We start from the raw sequence: 25,073 nt of genomic DNA, 5'->3' as shown, positions 1-25,073 counted from the left end.
TGTTTGGATTAGTTTTAACTAGATCTAAAGCTAGCGCAGTTTTATTTCTGTTAATGAACCTCTTAAAATTTGGTAACTATCCAGTTCAATAATTTACTTATCCTTCCTGTTACACACTTAAAGCTGGTCATGCATAGAAGAAAAAGGCCTAAATTCTTTACTTCTTACTGAAAACTTTTGCCTTCACAACAAAATGCTCAACAGTGCTGTCATTAGAGGATACCATGCAGAATGGAGAGGGAGGTTTGGGATGCCTGAGTGGACACAGGCCAGTGCTGAAGATACCAAGAACCATATTCTTACTGTCAGGTTAAATTCACACTTAGAATAAGGTATTTAAATAAGAACAGGGCTTGGTACACATGAAAAAAGTCCAAAAATATTTATTAAAAAAAAAAAGGTTCTTTTTGCCTCTTAAACAGTGCTTGCTTTTTTGGTTTCAGAAATTAGTTCTGTGATTTGTGCATGTACTACATTTTATATCAAATGTATGGCAAAGGAGGAAGGGAGAGAAGTAAAATGGAAGAGGAATTAATTCAGATAATGAATGTTCCCAGCTTCCAACAGTTGGCCCATCAGATGGAGATCTCTGTGGATACAGTCTGCTCCGTTCAAAGTCACGGATCATCAACATCAGCAGTGCTGTCACTGTCGCTGGCCACAAGGACCTCTCTGTTCTCGTAGGTCCAGAACCCATTCAGATCAATCAGAATGCTGGTAACAGTGTCTCCTTGACTGCTATTGATCAAGTCTTGAAGGGAGATTTTGTAAGGGTCCTTAGGCTTCACCATATCAAAGATTTCATCCTACGAAAGACAAGTCAAAATTGGGAGAAAAGCCTCACACATTAATAAGCAGAAAAATGGCTCTTTGGGGAACTAGTGCCACCCACACCAATTTACAACAAGCAGCTGTTAAACCCCAAAGCGTTTAAGATACAAAGCACACTGACTGATTGGCTACAGTTCAGAGCAGTCTCCTCAGCTCCCACATCTCAAGTAAGAATTTGCTTTTCTGGGCAGGTTTCAGCCTGGAAGTGGCAAAATGAATCTCAGTTCACTTGTACAAGCTAAGTTTTGTAGAAGCTCTTGTACTTTAAGTACTGAAACTAAATACACAGTCGGCAGTAATCAGTTTTATAGGCTGTTTGTTTCAGTCACCAGTCTGCCCCCTGTCCCCCAGGACTGTAAAATGGACTTAGCAAGTACTTTCAAGTGTAAGAAGCAGCAACGTGTATTTAACAGGTAATTTGTCTATTATTAAGGAAACTACTAGAGCAACTGCTGACTAGAAAGGCATTTTCAAACCTATGAGTAGGACAAGTCAGCTCATTTCTAGTACTCTCCAAGTAAATATACAGCAACCTAGAAATTATGATGTAACACAATTAAATTACTAAATGCTTATTCAAAGATTTTACACAGTACTCTATTTGGTAAAGCTAACCTTGACATCCTGAAAAGAAACTGGTTCTTGTCCATGAATTTTCATTTGTTCCTGAATAGCCTAGAAAAAAGAGAAGTTAGGAATGGCTAGTGCAGTACTATGCTGACACTGTATGAAAGTTACTAAATGCTTCTGCATTTTAAGCTGCATTGCCCTCTAACAAAGCATTCATGGTACAGCTTACAATGATTTTTCTTCCATATGTGAGGCAGGGGTGAATTAAGGCTTTATCAGTGATATACATCTTTAAGTTCACACTTCTTAATGAGTATGATATGAATCTCACTTTCATTAGGACCAGTGTTTAAGCAATTTGCACATTGCCCCTCAACACTCAAAACTTAAGATATTAATACACTCAAACCATAAGGCTACATTTCTGACACAGTATGAAATATAGGCTAAGGAAAGACATAAGGAAAATTACCAATGAGCAGAAAGACAAATCAATTATTTCAATGTGGTACTATTTAAACACCTGCATCACCAAACCTACATCTGCAAGTAACAGCTGTGAACAAAACTGTTTCACTAGTACAAGCTGCACAGCCTTGTCAGCACAGCCTCTGTAGGTGCAGATCTGTTCACACTTAGGGCTGGTAGAAAAGCAATCATTCACAGAGTCAAGAGGAACTGTTCTGATTCCATGGAAAATTTAAAACATTCCATGTCCAAAAGGAGACTCGTTACAATACAGAAAGAAGGTGTGTCTAGGATCCTGCCTTGAGCAGGCCTGAATGCTTTACTGGCTCTATGAAGGATGAACCTTGTTCTTCATCTTTCAAGCATACAGCTAAGTGCAATGACATTATTTATTTTCACAGTTATAATACAAAGATCCATATAACAAAATTTGGAGTGCTTGCCCCTGTGTCTGAATAGATACTACCACAGCAAAAATACTATTTTACTGCATAGCACTTCCCAAGATATCTCGGGTATCGATGAGAAAAACAAGACAAAACAACAAAACACCTGCCCCCTTTCCAAACCAAAATTGCCCCCAGTCAGAAGAAAAAAAATCCAAAACAACAAAAACCCATCACACACAAACCACAGTTTGGGAGAAAGATTTGACAATTTTACGTTAATTTTAACAGCAACTAAAAAAAATTAAGCTTAGTTTAAATCTGTTCTGGAAGCAACAGGTACAAATGCACCCTATGAAAAAATGCAATAAGCTTTTTGCAAGCAAAGCACTGAATGAAAAATCCCACAGCTGTATAGGCCTATCAATAAATTTTATTATCTTAATTTCTTTTAGTGAATTTCCATATTACAGTTGAAATTAAACCATGGGCAATAATCAGAACTATCATAAAAGATTTTAACAGGTAATCATCACATAATCTTAGGACTATTTTCAATATATAAATAAAAAAACCAAATCAATAGAAAATATTTTTCCTACTCAAAATCAAGTTTCAACTGCAGATAAACCACTGAAAATACCTTTTGAGATCTTTCCAATTCTAGTCTTAAAAAAAATAAAATTAAATCTTCTTAGAAGTCGTTACTAGCCTGCCTGTGGCTATAGGTAATTTAAAGTGATTTCCTGCAGATCTGCATGCAGAAGCACATAGGCTGTAACACTATAAACACAGAAAATGGCCTACTTGTATAAAGAGACTTACCCTAAAGAAATAATTAAGGGAAAAGACATTCAGGTGTCCTTTGTTCTCTATATCAAGCAGTTTGAAAATATATTGCAGAGCTGCAGGCTCCTTTCTGTTTTCTAATGCAAGCACAAAGTCCAGGTAGGTTTTATAGTCCTAGAAGTAGATACAATCATGTTTATTACAGTCCTCTTTCTAAATTGATTTTGCAAGCAGGAACTCTATAATTGGCAGCTATTTCATTCTAGGGGATCAGTTTATTTTCTGAAAAAGACAACATGAAATAGAAAATGGCTGCTACCACTAATGTGCACAGAAAAGTTAGTTTTTAAGATCTGCTGATAACGGGAAATCCTGACATTTTAGAGGCAAAATAGCATTCCAAGCATAAATTCAAATGAAACATGCCATATATATGCTTTTAAACAATTTTAGTATATCTTTAAACAGCTGAACATACCTAACTCGTGAAGAAAAAACATATAAAATATTTTCATTATCTTAAATTAAACGTCTACTAGCACCAAATAATGAACTGTATGGCCAATTATGTACATACCCCTTAAACCAGAGTCAGTGGTTTGGCAAATTATGTGCCGGAAACATTAGTTAATATTCCAAGTAAGTATCACACTTTTCCCTTAGTATGGATTCTTGGTTTCCCAATCAAGATACAGCTGTGACAAGGACAAAAATCCTACAGCCCTGTGTGTATAATTACCCAGTTTACCTGTAACACCAGGGACTTGTGCTGTAATTCAGAGGGAGCTTGACAGCCTGGAAAAATGGGCTAACAGGAGTCTCACCGAGTTCAACAGAGGGAAGGGAAAATCCTGCATCTGGGGAGGAATAACCCCATGTACCTGGAGAGCTGGGGGCTGACTATCAGAAAACAGCTTTGCAACAGGCCCTGGCAGCAAAGGCTGCTGACAGCACCCTCAGCTGCATTAGGAATTCGTAACTTAGCACTTCACATTCCAGTTATCTGAATGCAGGCAAAAATTGTGGCTAAACATTAAGTAAAGCTTCAAAAAATATAGATACAAGGTGTTACTTAAGATTAGTTAGACTTCTCATTTTTCACAGCTATGGAAAGCTAACGGTGAAAAACAGAGTTGTCTTCTTGAAGAAGTTGACAGCTTAGCTAACTTGCACTAATCTCAAGTGTGCCACTTGTCTTTAATACATTAAACTAAAAAGTATTGCTGCATCTATGCATTTTTTCAACATGCACTTTTGTAACTGAATCTACAAGTGGCTTTATCCTAGGCTGTCTGGATTCTCTATCACCTCTGCTTTTTCAAACAAGCAATTTATTTTAGGCCACACTACAATCACCTTGCTCTTAAGAAAATTAACTTGCCATTATGTTGCATGGTCATTTGTGTGCACAATGATAAACAGAATGATAAAAACAAGAGTACCTCAAGCTACTCTTTAAAGATACTGACCATTAGACATTTCTCAACTCAATAAGCCAAAGATGTTATGCTATGGACAAAGGGAAAACATGTAATTACCATTTCACCATCATAAGTTAAGCATTCCTGAAAGACACGATCCAAAAATATGTTGGTCAGAGTCCCTGTTCCATATCGGGACAGTTCTTCTTTGCTGAGCATGCCATTGTGATCTTTATCAAGGTTTAAGTACTGACCTAGGAAGGAGATAAGAAAAGCAAACCATAATATACCTCTATTAGAAAAGAATTCTTTCAACAGAGAAAAATAAACAATGAAGTGCTAAATTTTCCAATTTCCACAATAAAATTAATGCAGTTAAGTGAGATTTTACTAGATTCACAATAATATTCATAAAGCATCAGAAATAAGTACAGAACATGGAGGGAGAGGAAGTGGGATTCCCATAATGAGGTGTCAGCAGTTCTAATATAAGTTAATAGCTGTGGATACTGAGAGAGGAGCAGAAGGCTAAGAGCATATTACTTTATACAAATATGCTGTAAGCATTAATAAAGAGCTAAAGAGGATGCAAAGGCATGAATGGAGCCAGAAGAGAAGGTTACAGAGGAATCTTGTACCTTGTGCAACAAATTTTAAAACCACAATAAAGAGCAACAGTGGAGAACCAAAATTATAAAGTCAGGAAGATAAAATGAAAGGGTGAACACAGAATTTGAAAAGACAAGTTAGGATTTAACATGACAAAAGCAGAGGAAAAATAGCACTAATAATGTGACTAAGTCATACAAGAAAGAGGAGAAGAAAAGTGTTGGCATATAAAGGAACCTACCATATACTCTTAATGCAGAAGGAGCAGAAAACCAATTTGTTTCCTGACTTTCTTTAGAAAGTTCTTCATCCCTTAACTAAGTGAAACATAAAGTTAGAATTCAGAAAGAGTAAATTAAAATACAACAGGATACGTTAGAGAGGATCTTTACCTCTAGCAAATCATCCAGGAAGCTGCAAGCTAAAATATCCTGTATCTTTATCTTTCCTGCAGAAAGAAAAATACCTTTTAACAGTTGCTCAGCCAACATATCCATTTGACTATTCTCATTTAGGTGGTTCTACTTAAGAAAGAAGTTTTTGGAGCAGAAAAATATGCCTTTTTAAGAAACAAAAGCTAAACAAAACCCATATCTAAAATCAAGGATAAGACTCTAATTTCAGAGATAAAATAAAATACCTTTTAAAATGTTTGGACAAAACTAGCCTGGTATTGGGAGGAGCTATCCTGAAGCCTTAAATGTCAGAAAAATAGATTTAAATAAATGTGAATGTTTAACATCAACAACTCAACATGTAAAATAAAATAAAAATGCAAAGAAAGCATGCTTAAAACATTTGATGAAATAATAGTCTCCTAAGTGACATGATACACCTTCAAAACTACAGCTGTGACACAAAGCTAAGGAAGCAGAATGCAATTCTGCTAGCGCAGCTCTGACTGGTGCACAGACACTGTGCTAACAGCTGTGCAAAATAATGGCACTTAAAACTTCCCACCCACTCTCTCCAAACGTTTGTAATTACCTCTGTCAGAGGCTGCTGCCCACACAATTCTGACCTTTACAAGGGGCACAGCTGGACCTTGAAAACACATGCAGTTGGTGACTTAAATCGAGAGCACAGGAGGGAGCTACACTTGCAACAAGCAATATCAGACCTAACTGCAGACCTTTTCTAGTGGGTTAAGTGGTGCAGGAAAAGCACATCACTCTAACCATTCCTGAGCATTTTCACAGCTCAGTGGATGTTCTGACAAGCAGTTGTGTTGTTGGTTGCTGTGTTTTCTATTCACCCTAAACACTTACAAAATTAGCTACTGCTAATGGCTCATTATGATGAAACCAGTATCTTATTTGTCAGTTTCTATGAGATAACTCTATAGTACCTCAACTGATAGGTATCTCACAGAAATTCATTAGTTGTAAAAGTAGATTATTAGAGCACAATAAAGAGCCATGCTCTTCAGTGGAGAATAATCTTCAATGCTAAACAAAAGCCCACCAGGACAACTACATATTGCTTTGAAAACCCAAGTAGCTTCAGTGGAAGCATTTTAAGAGACCTACCTGTCCTGAGAGGATCCAGAAAGAAGAAAAACTTTCTAACTGCTGTGCAGACATAAAAGGAGTAAAAAGATTTTTCTAAGCCATCCAGTTGTGGCAAAGTAGGAATGAGTTCCAAAATATAGTTTTCTAAATCCTGCAGAATTAAGAAAAGGAAACAAGCATTGAATATTACTATTGTTCCATGTCTGCTATATTCCTCTCTGGCTTTCAGGTGTATTTTGTTAAAAATACAATCCTGCAACCATGCAGAAAAAGCATGAGAGCAGATAAAAAAGCTTCTGTCTTTGTGCAAGAAATCCCAGATTATACACATGCACATATTCTAGGGCTGAAACTACCTGTTAATAAATCAGAATTTAACAAAGTGATATTTATATGTAAATACAAATGCATTCCACTGTACCTTTTCCAAATATCAGGAGCATAACTCCTGATTAGATTATCACATTGCTTAACATTCTTTAATAAATCCTTTTTCTTTAAGCTGAGTGGTAACTAGAACATTTTTATTTCTTTTATAATATTACCTCCTCTTAGAGCAGGAGAATAATTCACTGAACACTAATTTGTGATTTTTATCACATCCTACTAAATCTAGTAAAGTGCTAATGACATGAAATCTTTGTATCTACAATCTTTTTCCCAGAAAAATTACCCATAAGTTTAAAAGGCTAGCACCACTCTCACCACATCTCTTGAATAAATGAATTGCAATTTATCCAAACAAATGTGCCCCCCCCAAATCTATGTTATGATATAAGCTTTTACAAGACAATGCTGGGGGAAAAAAAAAAGGGATCTCTCTGATGCTCTGTCATTTGATTTAAAGAGAGACATTAAGTTAATCAAGACTTTACTTACTGATTCTCTGAGGTAGCCTTGTCCTGCCACATCATATAAACTGAGACCTATTCTTGTCTGATGAAGCCATACTGTGAAACAGAAAATAGAATTACAATGCGAGAAGCCTATGGGGCTTTTGAATTCATGCCAAAATTTGGTGTTATTCTAGAGGCCACAAGGCAGTTGGATTTTAAATGCCTCTTCCCGTTTTTCTGAGCTTTAAGCAAAGCCAGGCCATGTACTGCTTAGAAACACTGTTTCAGTCTCTAAATTTTTAGGAGTCATTTGCAGTATACTATAAATATACACTTCATAAATATATACTATTTATAATATAAATACACACCATTGCCACAACTGCCTTGTAATAACTACATGTAAAAAATGGCAGAGCAGACACCACATTTTATTTGGTGTATCATAGAATAGCTAGGATTAGGGGCAACTTTAAAGATCACCTAGTTCCAGCTTCCCCCTGCTACAGGCAGGAATGCCAGGCAGGGATGCCAGATTGCTCAAAGCCCCATCTAACCTGGCCTTGAACACCTCCAGGGATGGTGCATCCAAAACTTCTCTGGACAATCTGTTCCAGTGCCTCACCACCCTCTAAGTATTTCTTCCTAGCATCTACTCTAAATGTCTCCTCTTTTAATGTAAAACTGTATTGTCCTCCCTACTGCAAAACTGAATTGTCCTACCTATTGTCCTTGTCCTATCACTATCTGCCTGGCTAAGAAGTCACTCTCTCCATTTTATACGCTCCCTTTAAGTACTGAAAGTCCACAATGAGGGCTCCCCCAGAGCCTTCTCTTCTCCAGGCTGGACAACCCCAACTCTCTCAGCCTGTGGTCACAGGAGAGGCTCATGTCTTTCCTGTGCTGACTCCAGATGGGGTCTCAAGAGTCTCAGAGCACAGAGGGAGAATCATCTCCCCTGATCTGCTGGCCACGCTTCTTTTGATGCAGCCCAGGCTTTCCAGGCTGCAAGCACACACAGTTGGTTATATGGAATCATATGGATTCATTATCTCTCACTGACTTAGAAACTTGCAGCAGTGCATTTTCACTGCATTAAACAGCTGCACAATGCCATATACAGATGGATTGCTCAACCCCTTGTACAGCACCAGACACTGCAGCTACAGCCAAAGGTCAGGCCCTCACTTCTGAGTTACAAGACAAGAATTAGAATCACACAAGCATCTATGTTTGTAATGAGAAGGCACATTAATTGGAAAATCTACAGGACAGTGCTTGAAGCCATTGTCAAAGCACTGTAACAGTGATGGAGTATAAATTAGATTAATAAAAACTATTATTCACATACTCAACATTAAATTTAATTCCCATTTTCTGAAGAAACAGTTCAAAAGCTCCTCTTACGCAATATAAGCTGTCCTTCATAACATTCACTCTTCAAGGTAAGTGTTTCTCGTGGTGTCACTCAGATGGCAGACATTATACAGTGAGGCTGTTTTGTTGTTGGCTTAAGTTTAAACGTAAATGTATCACACATGAAGTGATTTGGTGGTGGCGGCTTTTTTTTTATTATCATTTTGTTTGTTTGCTTAGAAGAAAGGCATCATCCTAAATACACAAGACTCAAAACTTCTGGGTGAAACAAGCTCTGAAAAAACTCTTTTTTCATCTGTCCATCTGGGTGGGCCTTTCTGAAATGCATACAATCCTAACAGACTTTGCCACAAGTCTCCTGTCCTGCAGCTTTTGGGTTTGTTGCTGGAAATGGGTCTATTACTCATTTCTTGCATATTGTGCACACCTGCACATCATGCTTCCTGCTCAACACATTTCTCATCCCCTGCACCACAATATTTTAAGTTAGGCAGGCTGAGCTGCTCAGCGAAAGGTGCTGTTCTCTTAGATCTGCCTAGCAGATCTAAGAATGCAGTAGCCAAGACAAAAGATACTGAGACAATCTTCCTTTCTGCTAGCCAGCCTAGTGTTTTCAAACAACATCTAATACATATTAAAAAAAAAAAAAAGAAAAGGGCATTTTTCAGCCCAAGTGGCTATTTATAATAAAAAATAGCTGCAAACATGGTAAGTGACAAGCACAGAAACATACTGACATATTTGACAAACAGAAAATATAGACAGCACTGTAGAAGGACAAACAGCAAACAAAGCTATCTGCCCCATCACAGTGGTGAAGATCACACCTACCATGGACCTGTTTTGCTTTGCACTTCACAGTATTGCCTGAATAAAGGAAATTAGAACGACAATATATGTAACAAACAGATCAAGCATATCTCTGACTGGGAAGAGGTGGATTTCAGAGGTACGATGGACTCCCACCTTCTAGTAACAAGAAAAAAATCCCAAGCCTCAAAAAAACCCAGCATTTGTAGTTAAGGACAGGTCTCACTGCTATTGAAGGGAACATCAAATAGCAAATAAAGGTGAGAAAGCCTTAAAATGAAACAACTTCTAACACAGAAGAAGCACTCACTAACCTTTTCGCATGACATAATTGAAGAACTGCATGATAGAGATTCTCCCATAAGGATCATTATGGAGTAATTTAGCAAAGATCTTTGCTGTAAAGAATTGCCTGCAAAATAAACACAAAGCTACTTTTATGCATCTGATTACACTGCACTGACAGATCCAGTTACAGTATTTGACATTTACAGATCCTGTAAAATAATGTTTTAACACAGAATGGGTTAATATGCTACATTACACTCATCAGGTGGAATCCTACCAAGTAAGAACAGCTAACTGAATAAAAAGCAGCTACCTCTTCTGCTCATGAGATTCTTCAGTGACGTAGAACTTTTGAGAGCTTTTATTCAATTTCTCTTTAATACAATGTGTTTGGTAGCTTCCAATCTTCTACAACAATATGCACATAAAACAAACCGCCAGTACTGACAAATAATTGGCTTCTGCTCAAATTTCAATCACAAAGCTATGTGCACAACAGCAATCTCCAAAAGGAGCACAAAGAACTACCATTCACTGCATGCTGTGCACATCTGGTAGGAAATTCTGCATCAGAAGATATTGGGGAAGGCTGAGCAATATCACTGGAGACATGATTTCCAGTTCATTTACATAATGTGCTGTTTGCTGACCACTAACATCTAAAAACATTCATGCCAATAAAAAATTTTCTCCAAAAGGATGCACTACCATTGTTTTAGGCATCTCTATTACAAGTCACCTCAGAGAGGCAGACTACAGCTTTACAAGGATCTAAAGTAACCAGTTCATCAGTAACAACATGGATACGACTTTTTTCTCACCATTTAACTGTTCCTATCTATTTTAGCAACTGGAAGTTACAGTAGCACTTAGGTTTGGTCAAAATGAGCACATACAAGAGAAGAAAGCCTTACTTGCATTTTGGTCCAGCTTTTTCACCAACTTTCAAGAAGTTCTCGTAATTAATCATTGCTTCTTCCCCAATCATTGGTGATGTCTGATGTTTGTCCAGTAGAAACCATAGATTCTTAAAAGGTATTTATATTTGGTTAAGAAGATATCTCTTTAGAGATGTTAATGTGCTTAAGATATAGTACTTAAGAAACTCAGCAAAAATGTGGGCTTGATGCAAGGTTCTCTCAGTTAATCGGGACACATGGTCAGTTCAGCCAGAAAAGTCAGTGTGCTACTTCCATTCCCTTAAATGCTAAATACATGCACACTCTCCCTCCCTCACTAGCATTTCTAGGATCACACCCCTTCTGCCTTTGCAGTATAATAAAATCATCCATCTGAGGAGTCTCTCTCAGTGACACATCAACAGAACTTATCATCTGAGCCCACCAGGGAAATCATTGCAATGTGCTGGAAAACTGGAAGCCATCAATTTAATCCTCACACATACCATAACGAGGAAGCTTGACACTGGCATTCCAGCCCAAGGCTAGGCAGCACTTCAGCTTTACCAAGTACTGTGTGCCCAAATACAAAGCACCTTACCACAAGATTCTGTGGGCAGACAGGAGATCAAACTCTGACAGGAGATAATCCAGTCAGAAACCATTACAAGACATATTGAAATCATTTTCCTACCTGCAGCTCTTCATTATCCAGCAGTTCTCTACTTTTTCTTTGCAGAAAGACAGCTCGAGATTCTTCTCTTAATTTCTGAAGCAAGACTTCATCTTCAGCTGGCAGCTGGAAACATTGTGGCATTTTAATTTTCAGCACAGGAGCATTCAAAAACTACACATCCAGCAAGTATTCCCAGGTAGTCTTGAGTCACACACTCCGATTGAAGTTGTTCACTTGACAGAAAATAGCCAGTCTACCAAACTTGCTTCTGCTGCAAGGGACATCACTTGCACACTGTCTCAAATCATTTCAATAATGAAGCACTTACCTAAAGCAGGATATCTTTAACAGGAGAGAGAGAGAAGTACCTCATACCACATAACCCATTGTGTAAGCACTTTCCCATGGTTGCTAGCTATGAGGGCTCACACAAAAAAGACGTTTACTGTTGTGTTTTACTCAGGAGAAACAGAACATTCTGTTTCGTGGTAGGCCTGACTCTCCAAAGTGTGAAAGTCTACTAGACTTCTCTGGCCAACCAATAAGATGAAAGAACACCTAGTGTGAAAATTCTGCCAATATTTAGGTGCCAAACTGTACAGCACCTCTGGAACTTGATGAGTTACACATGTATCCATTAACTGAAACACAGGTACTTGAGAACTGCATCAGGGAGAAACGTGAGACCCTAAGGAACATGTGACCATGACAGGTTTGGCAGCATCTGAGCGGTCAAGTTGTTGAGTACCAGCAATATCAAGACATCAACATGTGCTCCCATCCCAATCTGATTCATCCTCACAACTATGTCAGCAACAGATCCATCTCTAGTCTGCAAGACCAATGCCCCACCATTCTCATGAGGCAGCATCCCATTATGTCTGAGCAGGAAACATAAGATACGTACCTGTAATGCTGGTATGTCAAAATTTAGTTCGAACTTTAAGTGCCTCTGAAAGACAACTTGCTATCTTTACCAAGCAGACTGATTAGCAAAACATTTCACTGACTCTGATAAGATTCTCAGTATTAGTTAAAAGTGCTGGAATTCACAATTGTACGAAACAAAAAATAGACTAAGTAATTCACATCACTCAGACTTCAAACTGCTTTAGCTCCTGAAGCTGCAGGGTCCCTGTGAGCAAGCATAACTTTTTTTTGTAACATAGAACAGCCTCTTGTTAAAAGTTTATCTGGATACTTCACTTACCCTGTAGTAAAATCGTGGTATGTTTGCATATGATATACTGTCACTTTTTTTCCCTCCTTTCCATTCCATGTAATATTTTGTGAACAATTCCATTTCTTCATCCTTTAGCTCTTGTTCACTCTTTTTGGCTGATTAACACAGAAAAAAATGTTAACACTGAACTCCAAAGAGTTCTAACATAACAAGGGGCTTGAAAAATACAGTTAATACTGAGGCTTATCTGGTTGCGCTGTTTGGTAACACAGATACGAGGTGGAAATGAGCGGAGCACAGACCAGTCACATGTATCACATAAGAATACGCCCCATAAGTATTTTGAGTATGGTCACAGCACCTCTTTGAATGACTGCACACCCCGATTCACTGCAAGGTGTGGAGCAGCTCACGCAGCAGCTCTGAGGACGCCTGGCAGAGCAGCAGCCCTGTCTGACACACAGCTGCGCGCTGCGCGCTGCCCCTCAAATCGCCTTCCGTGCCGGCTCGGGGCAGCCGCGCACGGGCGCCAGCGCTGCCTGCCTCACCCGCCAGCGGAGCGCTCCCAGCCGCGGCTGCGGCGGGGCCGTGTGCCGGGCCGGGCCGCGCAGCCTCACCGCCCCCTCTCCCCGACCCTGAACCGCGGGGGTTCGGCTCTCCGCAGGGCAACTCCGGGACCCGCCCGGCCCCTGCGTCAGCCCGGAGGCGGCGAAGTACGGCAGCAGCGGAGAGGCCGACGCTCGCCCCGCCGGTGACTGCGGGCAGCCCGGAGCGCTTCCCCGCCCGCTCCCACTCCCGCTCCCGCGGCACTCACGCGCGCGGCGGGCGGCCAGGCGGGCCCGCAGCCTCCGCTCCCAGTCCATCGGCACGCGCCCACCGCCTCCCCGCGCATGCGCGCTGCCCTCCGCGACGCACCCCCGCCCTTCGGAGCTTCTTGCCCGCACCCGACATGGCGGAGCAGCCCCGTCCCTCCCACCGGGGCGCGCGGATCACGTGTGGCCGCGCCCGCTGAGACGCGATTGGCTCCACGCGCGGGCCCGGGCCCTCCACGCGCTTCCGGGCCAATGGGAAGCTGGCCCGCCCAGCCGTGGGGCACGCGCCTGCCGCGCATGGCCGGCGCGCTTGGCGTCAGGTGGGCCGCGCGCGGGGGATGAGGGGGGGAGAGAGGGGCGAGCGGGAAAGGCTTTCCCAGGAGCCGGGGGTTCTGCGGTACGGCCGGGCCCCGTCCGTGGGGCACCGACTGAGGGACGTGGGACCCGGCGGAGTCTCCCCGTAAGGCGGACCAGCCTGCGGACCTCCCGGCGTTTACCTGTATAATCTGACGTAGCCCTGGCGTTTCAGTGTAATTACCGCCCGCGGTGTTGCTCTGCCTCTTTGCCGGCTGCGTTACCAAGGATTTGGGATTGGGAAACAAGTGAAATGGAAGTTTGTTACCAGGTGAAAAATGTGAGGGAAGCAATGCAGGAACCCCGTCCTGGGGCTGCCTGAAGAATCAGGATTGGGATTTCTCACCTGAAATCGTCGCCTGAGCTACCTTGAATTTCGTGTTTACTAGTGTGCAGATGTAAATATCACAGGAAACCACAGAGCAGGTCTTGATGTCGTGGTATTATTTTTATTTTTAGGAAATCTGCTGACTTAACTTGGACAAAGGCAGGAAGAAAAAGCCCGTGCTTTTTGTGTAGCTGCATCAACATTGCCTTTCTGTGTCCAACACTGACGGAACACATCACTGCTGTAACCAACAAACAGGAATATATAAAACATGTTCTCTGGAAAGAAAGATACCCTCATTTTGGATGATTACCCTCACAGTTTAAGAGACCGATTTTTGTGAAAAAAAGATTTTACTATTGTTTGTGTCTGTAAGAGACAAAAAGGACTCACAGAACAAGCATTTGGAAACAGAAGCTTATACAGCTTGGCAGCCCTTGGGCTTCTCTTAGTAAGCATCCCCATGCAAACTGTATTTTTCGTTTTATAACTTCATCAGATACAGTGAGTTAATAGACAATTTGGTGTTGTGATGGCACTCTTTTCTCAAACTAGTCAGCAGGGTTTTCAGGCTTTGCTATGGAGATGTCACGTGTTCTGGCCTGTATCAAGATGGCGACAACTGTTTGCTGCCTCTTTCAGCATCCCTAATAGGGAAAAAATTAACTATTTCACTTCTGTGACATCTTCCAGCACTGCTTTACCAGTGGACGCCAAAGAAACTGATGTCTTACCTGCCAAGAAAAGGTCTGAAATTGATTGCAAAGAAGGAGAAGGATGGAATAAGGAGACTAAAGAAATACCTGGAGGGAAAGTCCACTCTTCTTCCTCTGTTGGAGCTGCAAAGAAATGGTCAACGAGTCACGTTGTGTCAAGGCATAAGTTTAGCAATGTACAACCTCCAGAAAAACCCTTGCAGGCTGAGGAATGGAACAAACTAAGGGAAGATTTCGAATCACCTGAAATATTTGAAGAGGTGATGCTGAACAGTATGATTAGGTGCAACAGCCCCATTGATGTGGCCAAGTCCTTGCTGACCCACCTGGCAAAGCGTAATGGTGACGTTGCATACAACATGCTGGTCAAATACCTGACACTCTGCGTCCAGCAGGGACAGGTTTCAGAAATCCGTGATGTGTACGACATAATGAAAGTCAGGTTTAAGATTTTAGAAAGTGGGGCTTACAGCCTTCTAATCAGGGGGCTGAGCAATTCAAATCAATGGAGAACGGCCTTGACTGTTTTGGAAGAAGTAAAAAAGATTATGATTCCCTCACGGGCGTGCTATGAATCTTGTATCAAAGCAGCCAACCGTCACCAAGAAATGCAACTCGCCTTTGAACTGTACTATGAGATGTTGGCTAAAGATGTGGTCCCAACCTTGCATGTCCTGCAGTCGTTTTTTGACTTCAGCAGGGGTGTGAAAGGTGCTGAGTTAGAAAAAGAGCTCTTTGGTATCCTCTTATATTTGAGGGACAACCAAATATACCCTCACAGAACATTTATGCGGAGTATAAAGCTTTGGTTTGAAAGGTAAATAAAGTTTCAGTAGCAAGATGCAGTTCTTGAGAAGGAGGGATTCAGATTATCCCACAGATCAAATCTGAGACCCCTCAACATCTCACTTTGATTTTTGCTTCTCCACAAGACACATGTTGTCATGAAAAGATGCATTTTATTTTTGCTCACAAATTACTGTGAAAGTTTAAAATTTTTACCCATTTCACCTTTTCTTTTACCTTTTAAATATTATTCCTTGGTACAAAAATTAGGAAATCATGTTGGGTCATAGCAATTCAAAATAGCTGACTCCATCTCTTTCTGGGGTGCTAGATAAGGAATACTGACAGGTGTATGAGGCCTTTTCCTGTAATTTATTGGAGTGTAGAAGTAGTAAGCTAGTTGAAAGTTAGATAGTTTCTTTCTTTAAAGGAAAGAGGCAGCAAATTCCACTAGGTAAAATGAAGATTAAATGCATTGACTTTGTTCATCTCCTAGTATCCTATACAATCTTAATAGGAAGCTCTATGTTTTAGCATAGTATTTAGCTGGTCAGGTGGTTTGTTGTCATGACTAGTGATTGTCAGACTCTGCAGATTACAACTAGTTACATGCACAATGGGGTTCACCTGAGCTCATTCCATACTTGTCATGAGGCTGGATGTCAGCCCATCTGTGATTTTTTTAGCTGTTGGCTTTGATTTATGTGAGCTACAGAGCCATTTTACAAGTTAGTCTTCCTGGATGGAAAATGTGGCAGTGGGAATGCACTACCATTATTGGAATGGTTTATGAATGTGTAGGGCAGTAACTCAGAAGCTGTCAATGCACACTTATTGTTTGTGTGAGTCTTAAAATTTGAGTACAGCATAAACTGCTGAGGTTGGCAATGTTAGTTTTTCCATGTTCTTAAATACTAGTTCTATATAATATTTTCAGGCATTACTAAATTAATATGGATTTTTATATACTTTCTTTGTAAGGTAAATGATTGTTTGGGTTTTTTTATTTCTAAATGTTGACCAAAATATAATTATTCTGACATGTAATTCAGATATTGTTCAATAAGAACCTACCTAATTTTTTAATTTATCTTTCTCTCTGTACTTATTAGTTTACCAGGAGGGAACTGGAGAGGACGCCTGACCAAAATTAAAGACAGGTAAATGCAACGTTCTATTTACAAGTGAGGTGTTGTCTTGATTAGTCTATATTGATCTCTTCCTTCAAAAATATTAAAAAATGGCTTTCCTTATGTACAAAAGTATTTCAGTCCTTGAGAATATGAACCTTAGTTGTGATATATGATTTTGCAAACTCCAGTTTCCAACTCATACATTGATTAAGACCCACCATGCACATTTGGGAAAGAATTATGCTTAGCAGAGCCAAGACAGAAGAACACAGTAAAAAATAAGAGGTACCGTTTTGCTGTGTGGCTTATTTGTCTCCTGTTTAGGATTTAAGGACTTTCTTTTTTGTTGGCTTCATGATACTGTTGTTTAACAAGATCTATAGCAGAGCAGCTTTAGTGTGTAAAGTCTTCTCTTTTTGAAAACTGATACTATTTGCACACTGCAGTTAATTTGTACATTTGCACAGGTTTCTCCCTATCTCATTTTCAGTGAAGACAAAACGGTTCTTAGATTTTCACAGGTATATTTGGGTGTGTGTTTCTATTACAGTACAGTTTTCTTAATGTCTGTAAACTGCTATTTTAAATGTTATTTATTTGAAACCTTGTTTTATGATTTGTAGCAATTTGGCAATTATAAGTGTATTAATTATGAGAACATCTCCAGTGGATTATGGGAGTTTTAGGTTGTTTATAAAAATACTCTATATTGCATACTGTGAAGCAAAAGCACGTGTAGAGCCCACAGTTTAAGCCCTTGAAAGAACAGGATAGCTCACTCTTTTAAGAGTTGTTTGCTATAAAATATATTATATTATTATGTAAGAATGTGTGGTGTACTGTACTCTGTTATAATCATTCATCATATTTTAGACAGACTTTTCCAGCCTTAAAGACTTTTAAAATTCTAAAGTCAATTGTCTTGACCGAGAGGTAAGTCTGTTTTCTGTCTTACTGTCTGTAAACAGTTTGAGAGCTAAACTAACTTAGATCACCTCACATTTTATTATGGGTTAAGAATGTGTGAGCAAAAGTGGTTCCATAGAAGTTCTTCTGTTGTAACTGTAAGAGCACTTTATTTTGGACTAAACAAATTTGAGGTAGCCTGCTTAGATAAGTATTTGAATAAAATTGAAATGGTTTCAAGAAAATAAAAAGATTATAATAGCTAGTGACTTTATGAGGTTTTGGTTGCATGGCAGAAATACTACAACTGACTTTCTGATGATTGTATTGTGTTAGGGTTCTTTTAAAGAATTGTGCTCATATACAGACACTTGATAAGTTAGTAATATTTAAGGAATTTCTTATTTAAAAGCCTTTTTCTTTCTATTTCTTGTTTCACTATTATTGCAGTGGGCAATGCCCAGTTTGCAACCATCAGCTGGAGGACAGTAACCTCACCGAAGAGGAATACAGTCATCTCAGTGAGAGAATAATAAGGGACGTGATACATGGAACTGACACTTTTAGAAAGACAAGTCCGGAGGTAGGTCTTGTGCACTGTCAGATTGATTGGCTAGAAGAATAATATACAAGTAATGTTCAGCCACTTTGAGAACACCAGAAATTTTTTCCTTTCCTTTAAACATTGGTAGGTCATTAGATAGGCCATGAAGTATCCTGTGTTTATCCTGTGAAGTATTCAGTTGTGTTTATAATTTGCATCTAAATCTCAGCATCTTTCATATTTTATTTGTTCTTACATTTTCAGCCAGCTGTTAATGGATGCTGAAATAATTAAAATGTGGGGGGGGGTTTACATTAAAAATTAAAATCTTTTGATCTTCTGAAAGCTGAATTTTAAATATGGAATCAAATCCAGTGAATAGAACAAAATAAGACATCTCAAGCTTGCAAAAAAGTAAAGGAACTGGTTATAATTTTGTTCTGTCACCTTTTATAACCCACCAACCTATCAACTACTCCTCAGCTTTAAAGATATACTTTCATATATATATATAATTACAGTATACAGTATCAAGCTTTTCAAAGATCATGGTAAACATATGAGAGGGTGCAATTTCAGACACTACAGTATATTGCAGTTCTATGACTTCAGTAAAGCTTTTGACACTGCCTCCCACAGCATTTTCCTGGGGAAGCTGGTAGCCATGGCTTGGACAGGTATGCTCTCCCCCTCATGAAAAACTGTCTGGATGTTCAGGCCCAGAGAGTGGCTGTGAAAGGAGCTACACCCAGCTGGTAGCCAGTCACCAGTGGGGTTCCCCAGTGTCATCTTAGATAGCATGTGTTCTAACATCATTATAGTGCAAGGATTTCATATCACCAGAGCTTCATACCTCCTCTATGCACTACCTGGTCCTTGCAGCAGTCATCTAATGCCTCTTTTTCCTCCGGATTCCACCAATCCACTCTTTTATACCACTTGTTCTTACTGGCTACAGGTGTGGCCTGTTGAGATCAGGCCTGCTTCTAATCTTTAGTAATTGGTCCAGCTGCAGCTCAATGGGGGATAAGGTTACCTTCTATACCACCTTCATTTACCCATACTGTATCCCCTACACGCCAGGGGCTCAGTGCTGGGACCAGTCCTGTTTAACACCTTTGCTGATGATCTGGATGAGGGGATCAAATGCACCCTCAGCAAGTTCACAGGCAACACCAAGTTGTGTGGGAGTGTTTATGAGCTGGAAAGCAGAAAGGTTCAGCTGATGGATCTGGATAGACTGGATCAGTGGGTCAAGGCCAACTCAACAAGGCAAAATGTCAGGTCCCGGACTTCTGTCACAATAAAGCCAGTCAGTGCTACAGGCTGGGGACAAAGGGGCTGGAAAATTGCCCAGTGGAACAGGACCTGGGGGTGCTGCTTGACAGCAGCTGGACATGATCCAGCGTGTGCCCAGGTGGCCAAGAATGCCAATGGCATCCTGGCCTGTATCAGAAATTGTGTGGCCAGCAGGAGCAGGGCAGTGATTGTCCTCCTGTTCTGAGCACTGGTGAGGCCACCAGTGCTCAGTGCGTGCAGTTCTGGGTCCCTCACCATGAGAAGGACATTGAGGTGCTGGAGCATGTCCAGAGAAGGATGATGGAGGTGGTCAAGGGTCTAGAGAATAAGTCATAGGAGGAGCAACTGAGGGAGCTGGGGTTATTCAGCCTGGAGAAAATGAGACTTAGGGGAGACCTTACTGGTCTCTACAAGTACTTGAAAGGAGGCTGCAGCCGGGTGGGGGTTGGTCTCTTCTCCCAGGCAACTGGCAAAAGGGCAAGAGGACATAACATCAAGATGTGCCAGCAGAGATTGAAGTTGGATATGAGGAAGAATTTCTTGACTGACAGAGTGGTAAAACATGTAATGGGCTGCCCAGGGTGGTGGTAGAGTCACTGTCCCTGGAGGTGTTCAAGAAACAACTGGATGGGGCACTGAGTGCTGTGGCCTAGTTGACAACGTGGTGATCAGTCAGAGGTTGGACTTGATGATTTTGGAGGTTTTTTTCCAACTTTTAATGATTCCATGGTTCTATTTCTGACACATTTTTTGTGGAGATAAGAGATTTGGTGGTAGTGATGCAGACCAAAGCTGAGCCCCACTAGATGGAGCCCACATCACATCTTGGGGCAGGTTTGCTTTATTTTTGAGTATTGATTGGGCGTTTGCTGCTGCCACCACCTCAGTTCTTCACCAGCTTTGAAAATATGGAAGAGAGCACCAGGTTTATTCTTCAGGCTTTTCTGCAGGCAAAGACATTAAACATGTTTATCAGTTACAGAAACTTGAAACAGTCTTGGGGTATTTGTAGTACATGCAGCCTATTGTGCAGACATCTAATTTCCACATAGATCTTATTATCAGTTCAGGACTTTTGATCTGGTCTAGCTGCAAATTGTACAGGAGAATAAAATTCTCCTTAAAAATGTAGCAGTCATTTTAAATATTTAATAGGTACTGGTGTTCTATAATATCATAAAATAAACCAAAGGCTGTGTTTTATTGAACACTGTATGGCTTGCAAATGTCGAATGTGTCAGGTAGACAGGGCTAGGTTTGAAGTACCAGTTGAAGGTGGAGAGATTTAGGAAGGGAGTTCTGGGTAACAGGACCTTCACACGCAGGCTGAAGAGTAGTAGAAATTATGTTCCCCCTGTGTGAGATCCTGATTGATTAAATGCATACAATCTAATGAAACAAGGGTTCAATACACTATATTAAATTTTGATGTCAGTAGATTCTGTTAGACTGTGTTATAGCTGAAATTCCATTATTTATCATGCTGGGGCCACCTACTTGTTAAAGTTGATCTCATTCCAGTTCTGTATCAGCAGGTAGTCCCTGAGTAGAAATGAACTTGGTGTGTTGACTGTTGTTTGTACAGCTTAAAGTCTGCTTCCTCAGTGAATTTTGGACATGGATGTGGGGGTAGTGGCAAAACAGTGTCATGATCTATCATGATGTTTCCAGAAATAAAATTGGGACTTTTTAGTTGCCTTTGTGCTATGAAAGCAGACATGTGGTGATGAAAATATGCTGCCCATTTTAGGCATGTTAGACTGTGTGACTTCTTCTGCAGCCAGGGGCTTCCAGAGGGGAACTAGGTGATGAGGCTGAAATAAGGATGTGAGTAAATACGTCTGAGAAGGTGGGGGGGATTTCATTTTCCAGTCAGTCACCTTTTTTTGTAGTGGCTGTAATTCAAATAGGAAACTCTAGCTTTGTATTCCTTCTTTTCTCCTAACTAGTTTTCTTTAGTGGATCTATATTTCCTGCAATGAAATGATTAATCAGGGAAACAGTTTGAGTTGCTTTGAGCTCTAAATATTTTTTTCCAACAGTGTTTCAAATTGACTATATAAATGCTTTTGGAATCTGTTTTTTTCTTCACTGAGGAATAGTTATTTGTCTTACTTTTGCAACAGCATTGTTGCTTTATTTTATTTCTGTTGCTTAAGAATAAATGTGATCAGAGTAGAAAATGAGGAGCAAAGACTTGGCTTGTTGAGTATCCCCCAAAAGTAGTTTGTTGTGCAGAAATTAAAAACAAAATAAGTGTTTTGTAATTAGTTTTAGGAAAGAAAATCAAACAACAGAGCTTTGTACATCAGAATGGTAGTGAACACTATTTACAAATATGTTAAAAAGATGGCTTGCATGAACTATAAAACTGATTATCTGCGATAAGGAAATGTTACACATTAAAAATAGGCATCAATTCAGATCCTTATGCATCACTTCTGGAAGTCTATTTGGATAGCATATGATGTTCTAAAACAGCGAGCTGTAACCTTGCAGGCTGCCATACAAAGGTAAAGGAAACAGTTATTATTATAAGACTGTCACCTTTCGTACCAAATTTCTGCGTGATATTTTCTGTCAGATGCTTGTTTACCCTGGCTGCATTTAATTGGGAGCTATGCCATTGAGCCTGAGAGGATATAATTGGTATGCTGAGAGGCCGAATCAACTTGTGCTGTGATGACTTTCATGTTGCAGCTGCTCCTGGGTGTTTACGCAAATGCTGTCATTTCATTCCCTTTGTGGCTCCTACATACTTCTGATAAGCCTGAAAGGGCTGTGCAGTGGGAAGGAAGCTCATGGGAGATATGTGCGTGCTGTCAAGAAGGCAGGAAGAGATGGGTTTGTGATCATGTGAATTCCCACACTAGATCTGGGCTAAGAAGGGATTTTACATATTCTCCTAGCACATAGGGGAACGACAAAGAGGAAGTAGCCCATTCATGTCAGTGTTCTTTTGCAGCTGAATGAGGCGGTGCTGTTTCCAAGGAACCCTGAACATTAAGCTCTAACTCTTACCTTTTAGATTGATACTTTTTTTTTTTCTGTAAAGCTTTGGTTCTCTTTCCAACTCCATGATTTGCCCCAAAGGCCTAAGTGACCCAAAGGGAGCTTTGGGTATATGTCAGTCCGGTTGTGAATGTGGCACAATATATACCACAGCCCAGGATAAGTGTGCCATTTCCCTCCTCTACCTCTATTCCCATGGATGTTGCTGAGTCCTGCACCAGCAGTGCCTGCTATGGGCAGCACTGTGCTCATGCACATCGCAGTGAGTGCCTGCAAGCACCTTCCTGTTCCTCCCAAGGCTACAGCCACAAGAGTGCCTGACTCGGGGGTTATTTGTAAACTCAGAGGCCACATTGTGTGCAATCCAGAGTACACAGAGATACCATTCACAATACTGAGAAAAGCCGTCCTGTTTAGAAGGGTTTGAAGGGGATTTCCAAGCTTTGAAACTGTAGGGGAAATATTCAAACCCATCAGACATAGCAGCAAATAGATTTAAGAGTGTTCCACCAAGGTGCCTTAAAAAAAGAACTGGCTGGATTTCAGCTGGAAAGCTGAATTTTATTTCTCACACTTCATGTTCATTCCTGTATTTTTCTTCTGATACCAAGAAAGATTGCTGAAAACAAAGCAACCCCCAAACATTCTGTTTTATTAAACTGTTAAAATTGGAATGTTTTCACTTCTCTAAAATACACCCTGTTTGATAATAGGGGTAGTTACATTATAGTTAAATGCAGTATAATATTCTATTAATCAGAATTTGCTGTTTCCTTGAGTATGTTGTCATTAAACAAGAGAGGAAGCACTGCTTTTTCTGCTGTACGAAGCTTAAAGTATGTGACTTATTCTGGAAAAGATATATGTTGAGCATCGTAGTTTTGAATTTTTTAATATAACTAGTGTCTCTCCATCATTCCTAAAGTGAACAAAAACTTTATTGTTCAGAGGAAGTGACAAACGGCCTTTTCTGCAGTGATTTGAATATGTTTTAGTATGGGATTTTTTAATTCTTATTTTTGAACTTTGTACATCAGCAGGAACATAATAGCCTTTCTTGTATTTGTAAGTCCTCTGTGAATTTGCTCATGTGTCTCCTTTATATATTAGATTACTTTGGGTTTTGGCATTTAGGTAGTAGACCTTTTCGATGGTTTGAGAATTTGACTAATGCCATGATTTTTGTTTCTAGTTGCTAACATATTTCTTATTTAGACTTAAGAAGAAAAATGTTCAATAGATTCAATTTTCTGTGATTTTAAACTTGACATACACTTAAAACTGTTATAGACATTAAAATTATTTTAAAATACTCATGTGGATTACTGTCATTGCTCTTACTGGTTGTTTAGCTTTTTTTTTTTTTGTTTTGTTTTGAAATATTTATTTCTGTTATTATGTTTAACATAGTATCTGTAAATACTAATAATGAATTCTTTCCCTCATTTTTGTTGCAGTCTTGAAGCTTGTAATCTGTATGTACACTGGTATGGGAAGAAAAATGTATATTTCTGTTCTATAAATCTGTGAATGTATTTACAGAAGCTGAAATAGTATTGTCTTACCAAGAAGTACTATTTTCATATTTATTACTGCTGCTTTTTCAAATACTTCTTGCTCTGTAAACTAGATTTTGAAGTTTGAAGGTACACTTATTAAAAAAAAAAAACTTTAAATTAAATTAAGGTAGCAAAACTAGTCATTTTTTCCTTGCTTTTTCAAATAATAATTCCTATAGTTCTTGTTTTTTACAACCAACCTCTCTTGCTTTGCTGTAATATTCCAGGCTGAGAGTTACATTTCATAAAATGTTGTTTCATCATTTAGCCAGTTAGCATAGTCAGGGCTACATGTAGGAAAAGGCGATCCCAGTAGTCTCACCTGCTACCAGTCTCGTTCCATTTCCTGGCTGCATTTTCATGCCAGGACAGTCTTCTGTGTTGTAACCTCAGCAGAGGGACTGGTGGAGACTAAAAACTGTTGTATGGGCTGAGTTCATCTGCCTGAGTCTTTCTCCATGTGCTAAAATGTGTGCATAGGCAGGTGAGGGAACAAAGCCAGGAGTGAATGGCTGAGGAAAGGGAGAACGTGGAAACACCCCTTTCTGGGGCAGCGCCGGTACATACCAGGGTAAGGTGGTGGTGAAATAGTGCATGAGCCACCCAGCTGATGTGGAATGCAAAAAAAAGTGCAACTCTTTGTGGTTTTGCCAAGGTATGAGTGGACTTGAGCCACCCACACCCTAGTGATTAGACAATAAAGTATTTAAAAACTATTAAATTCTTTACATCAATATAAATTCCATCATGGATTTGGTTATAGTTGGCCTTTTCTTTTAGGTGATTTAGTCAATGTGTATCTATTTGTGAAGAAAAGATTTTTTAATAAAAAGTGCAGTGAATCATTTTTAAAGGTTGCATAGTTGGCATTCCCCTGTTTTCCCAGTAAGGCAATGAATGAAATCAGGTGGGTTTTTTAAAATTCCCTTTTCTTTTGTTCATGGTGTGAAAAAGGATATCACTGGAGCCG

At 39.8% G+C, this 25,073-nt stretch overlaps 2 protein-coding genes across 4 annotated transcripts in view; one reads left to right on the top strand and one right to left on the bottom strand.

Moving 5' to 3' along the window:
* Positions 1 to 40: 40 nt before the first annotated feature.
* Positions 41 to 13,530, bottom strand: PPP2R3C (protein phosphatase 2 regulatory subunit B''gamma). The gene is made up of 13 exons (XM_084207381.1): positions 13,469 to 13,530; positions 12,682 to 12,809; positions 11,490 to 11,594; positions 10,811 to 10,923; positions 9,923 to 10,020; positions 7,465 to 7,535; positions 6,604 to 6,736; positions 5,467 to 5,522; positions 5,316 to 5,391; positions 4,583 to 4,719; positions 3,081 to 3,218; positions 1,447 to 1,506; positions 41 to 806 (listed from the first exon to the last, which is right to left on the bottom strand). The coding sequence occupies exons 1-13, from the start codon at positions 13,515 to 13,517 to the stop codon at positions 618 to 620; spliced, it is 1,353 nt and encodes a 450-aa protein (XP_084063507.1). The 5' UTR covers positions 13,518 to 13,530; the 3' UTR covers positions 41 to 617.
* Positions 13,531 to 13,720: 190 nt separating this feature from the next.
* The window catches only part of PRORP (protein only RNase P catalytic subunit), a 39,974-nt gene continuing 28,621 nt past the window's right edge, over positions 13,721 to 25,073 (top strand). The window contains exons 1-5 of one of the 3 annotated variants that reach the window (XM_084207328.1): positions 13,721 to 13,786; positions 14,280 to 15,681; positions 16,763 to 16,810; positions 17,657 to 17,716; positions 18,140 to 18,272. In XM_084207328.1, coding sequence (XP_084063454.1) covers positions 14,681 to 15,681; positions 16,763 to 16,810; positions 17,657 to 17,716; positions 18,140 to 18,272 — 1,242 coding nt within the window. In that variant the 5' untranslated portion in view covers positions 13,721 to 13,786; positions 14,280 to 14,680. Of the gene's footprint in view, positions 13,787 to 14,279; positions 15,682 to 16,762; positions 16,811 to 17,250; positions 17,305 to 17,656; positions 17,717 to 18,139; positions 18,273 to 25,073 lie in introns of all 3 variants that reach the window. The other 2 variants (XM_084207329.1, XM_084207330.1) reach the window with 2 other exon arrangements.

This window comes from Fringilla coelebs (assembly GCF_963513975.1).
Source record: "Fringilla coelebs genome assembly, chromosome: 6".
Taxonomy (NCBI): domain Eukaryota; kingdom Metazoa; phylum Chordata; class Aves; order Passeriformes; family Fringillidae; genus Fringilla; species Fringilla coelebs.
The sequence above is the reverse complement of the archived record's forward strand: the minus strand, read 5'-3'. Positions and strand labels throughout refer to the sequence as shown.

Coding starts and splice junctions, on each gene's coding strand:
- PPP2R3C (XM_084207381.1), bottom strand. CDS start 13,517: ATGGACTGGGAGCGGAGGCTGCGGGCCCGCCTGGCCGCCCGCCGCGCG. Junction 10,924..11,489: donor TGGATAATGAAGAGCTGCAG/GTAGGAAAATGA, acceptor ATACCTTTTAAG/AATCTATGGTTTCTACTGGA. Junction 3,219..4,582: donor TAACTTATGATGGTGAAATG/GTAATTACATGT, acceptor ATCTACTTCTAG/GACTATAAAACCTACCTGGA.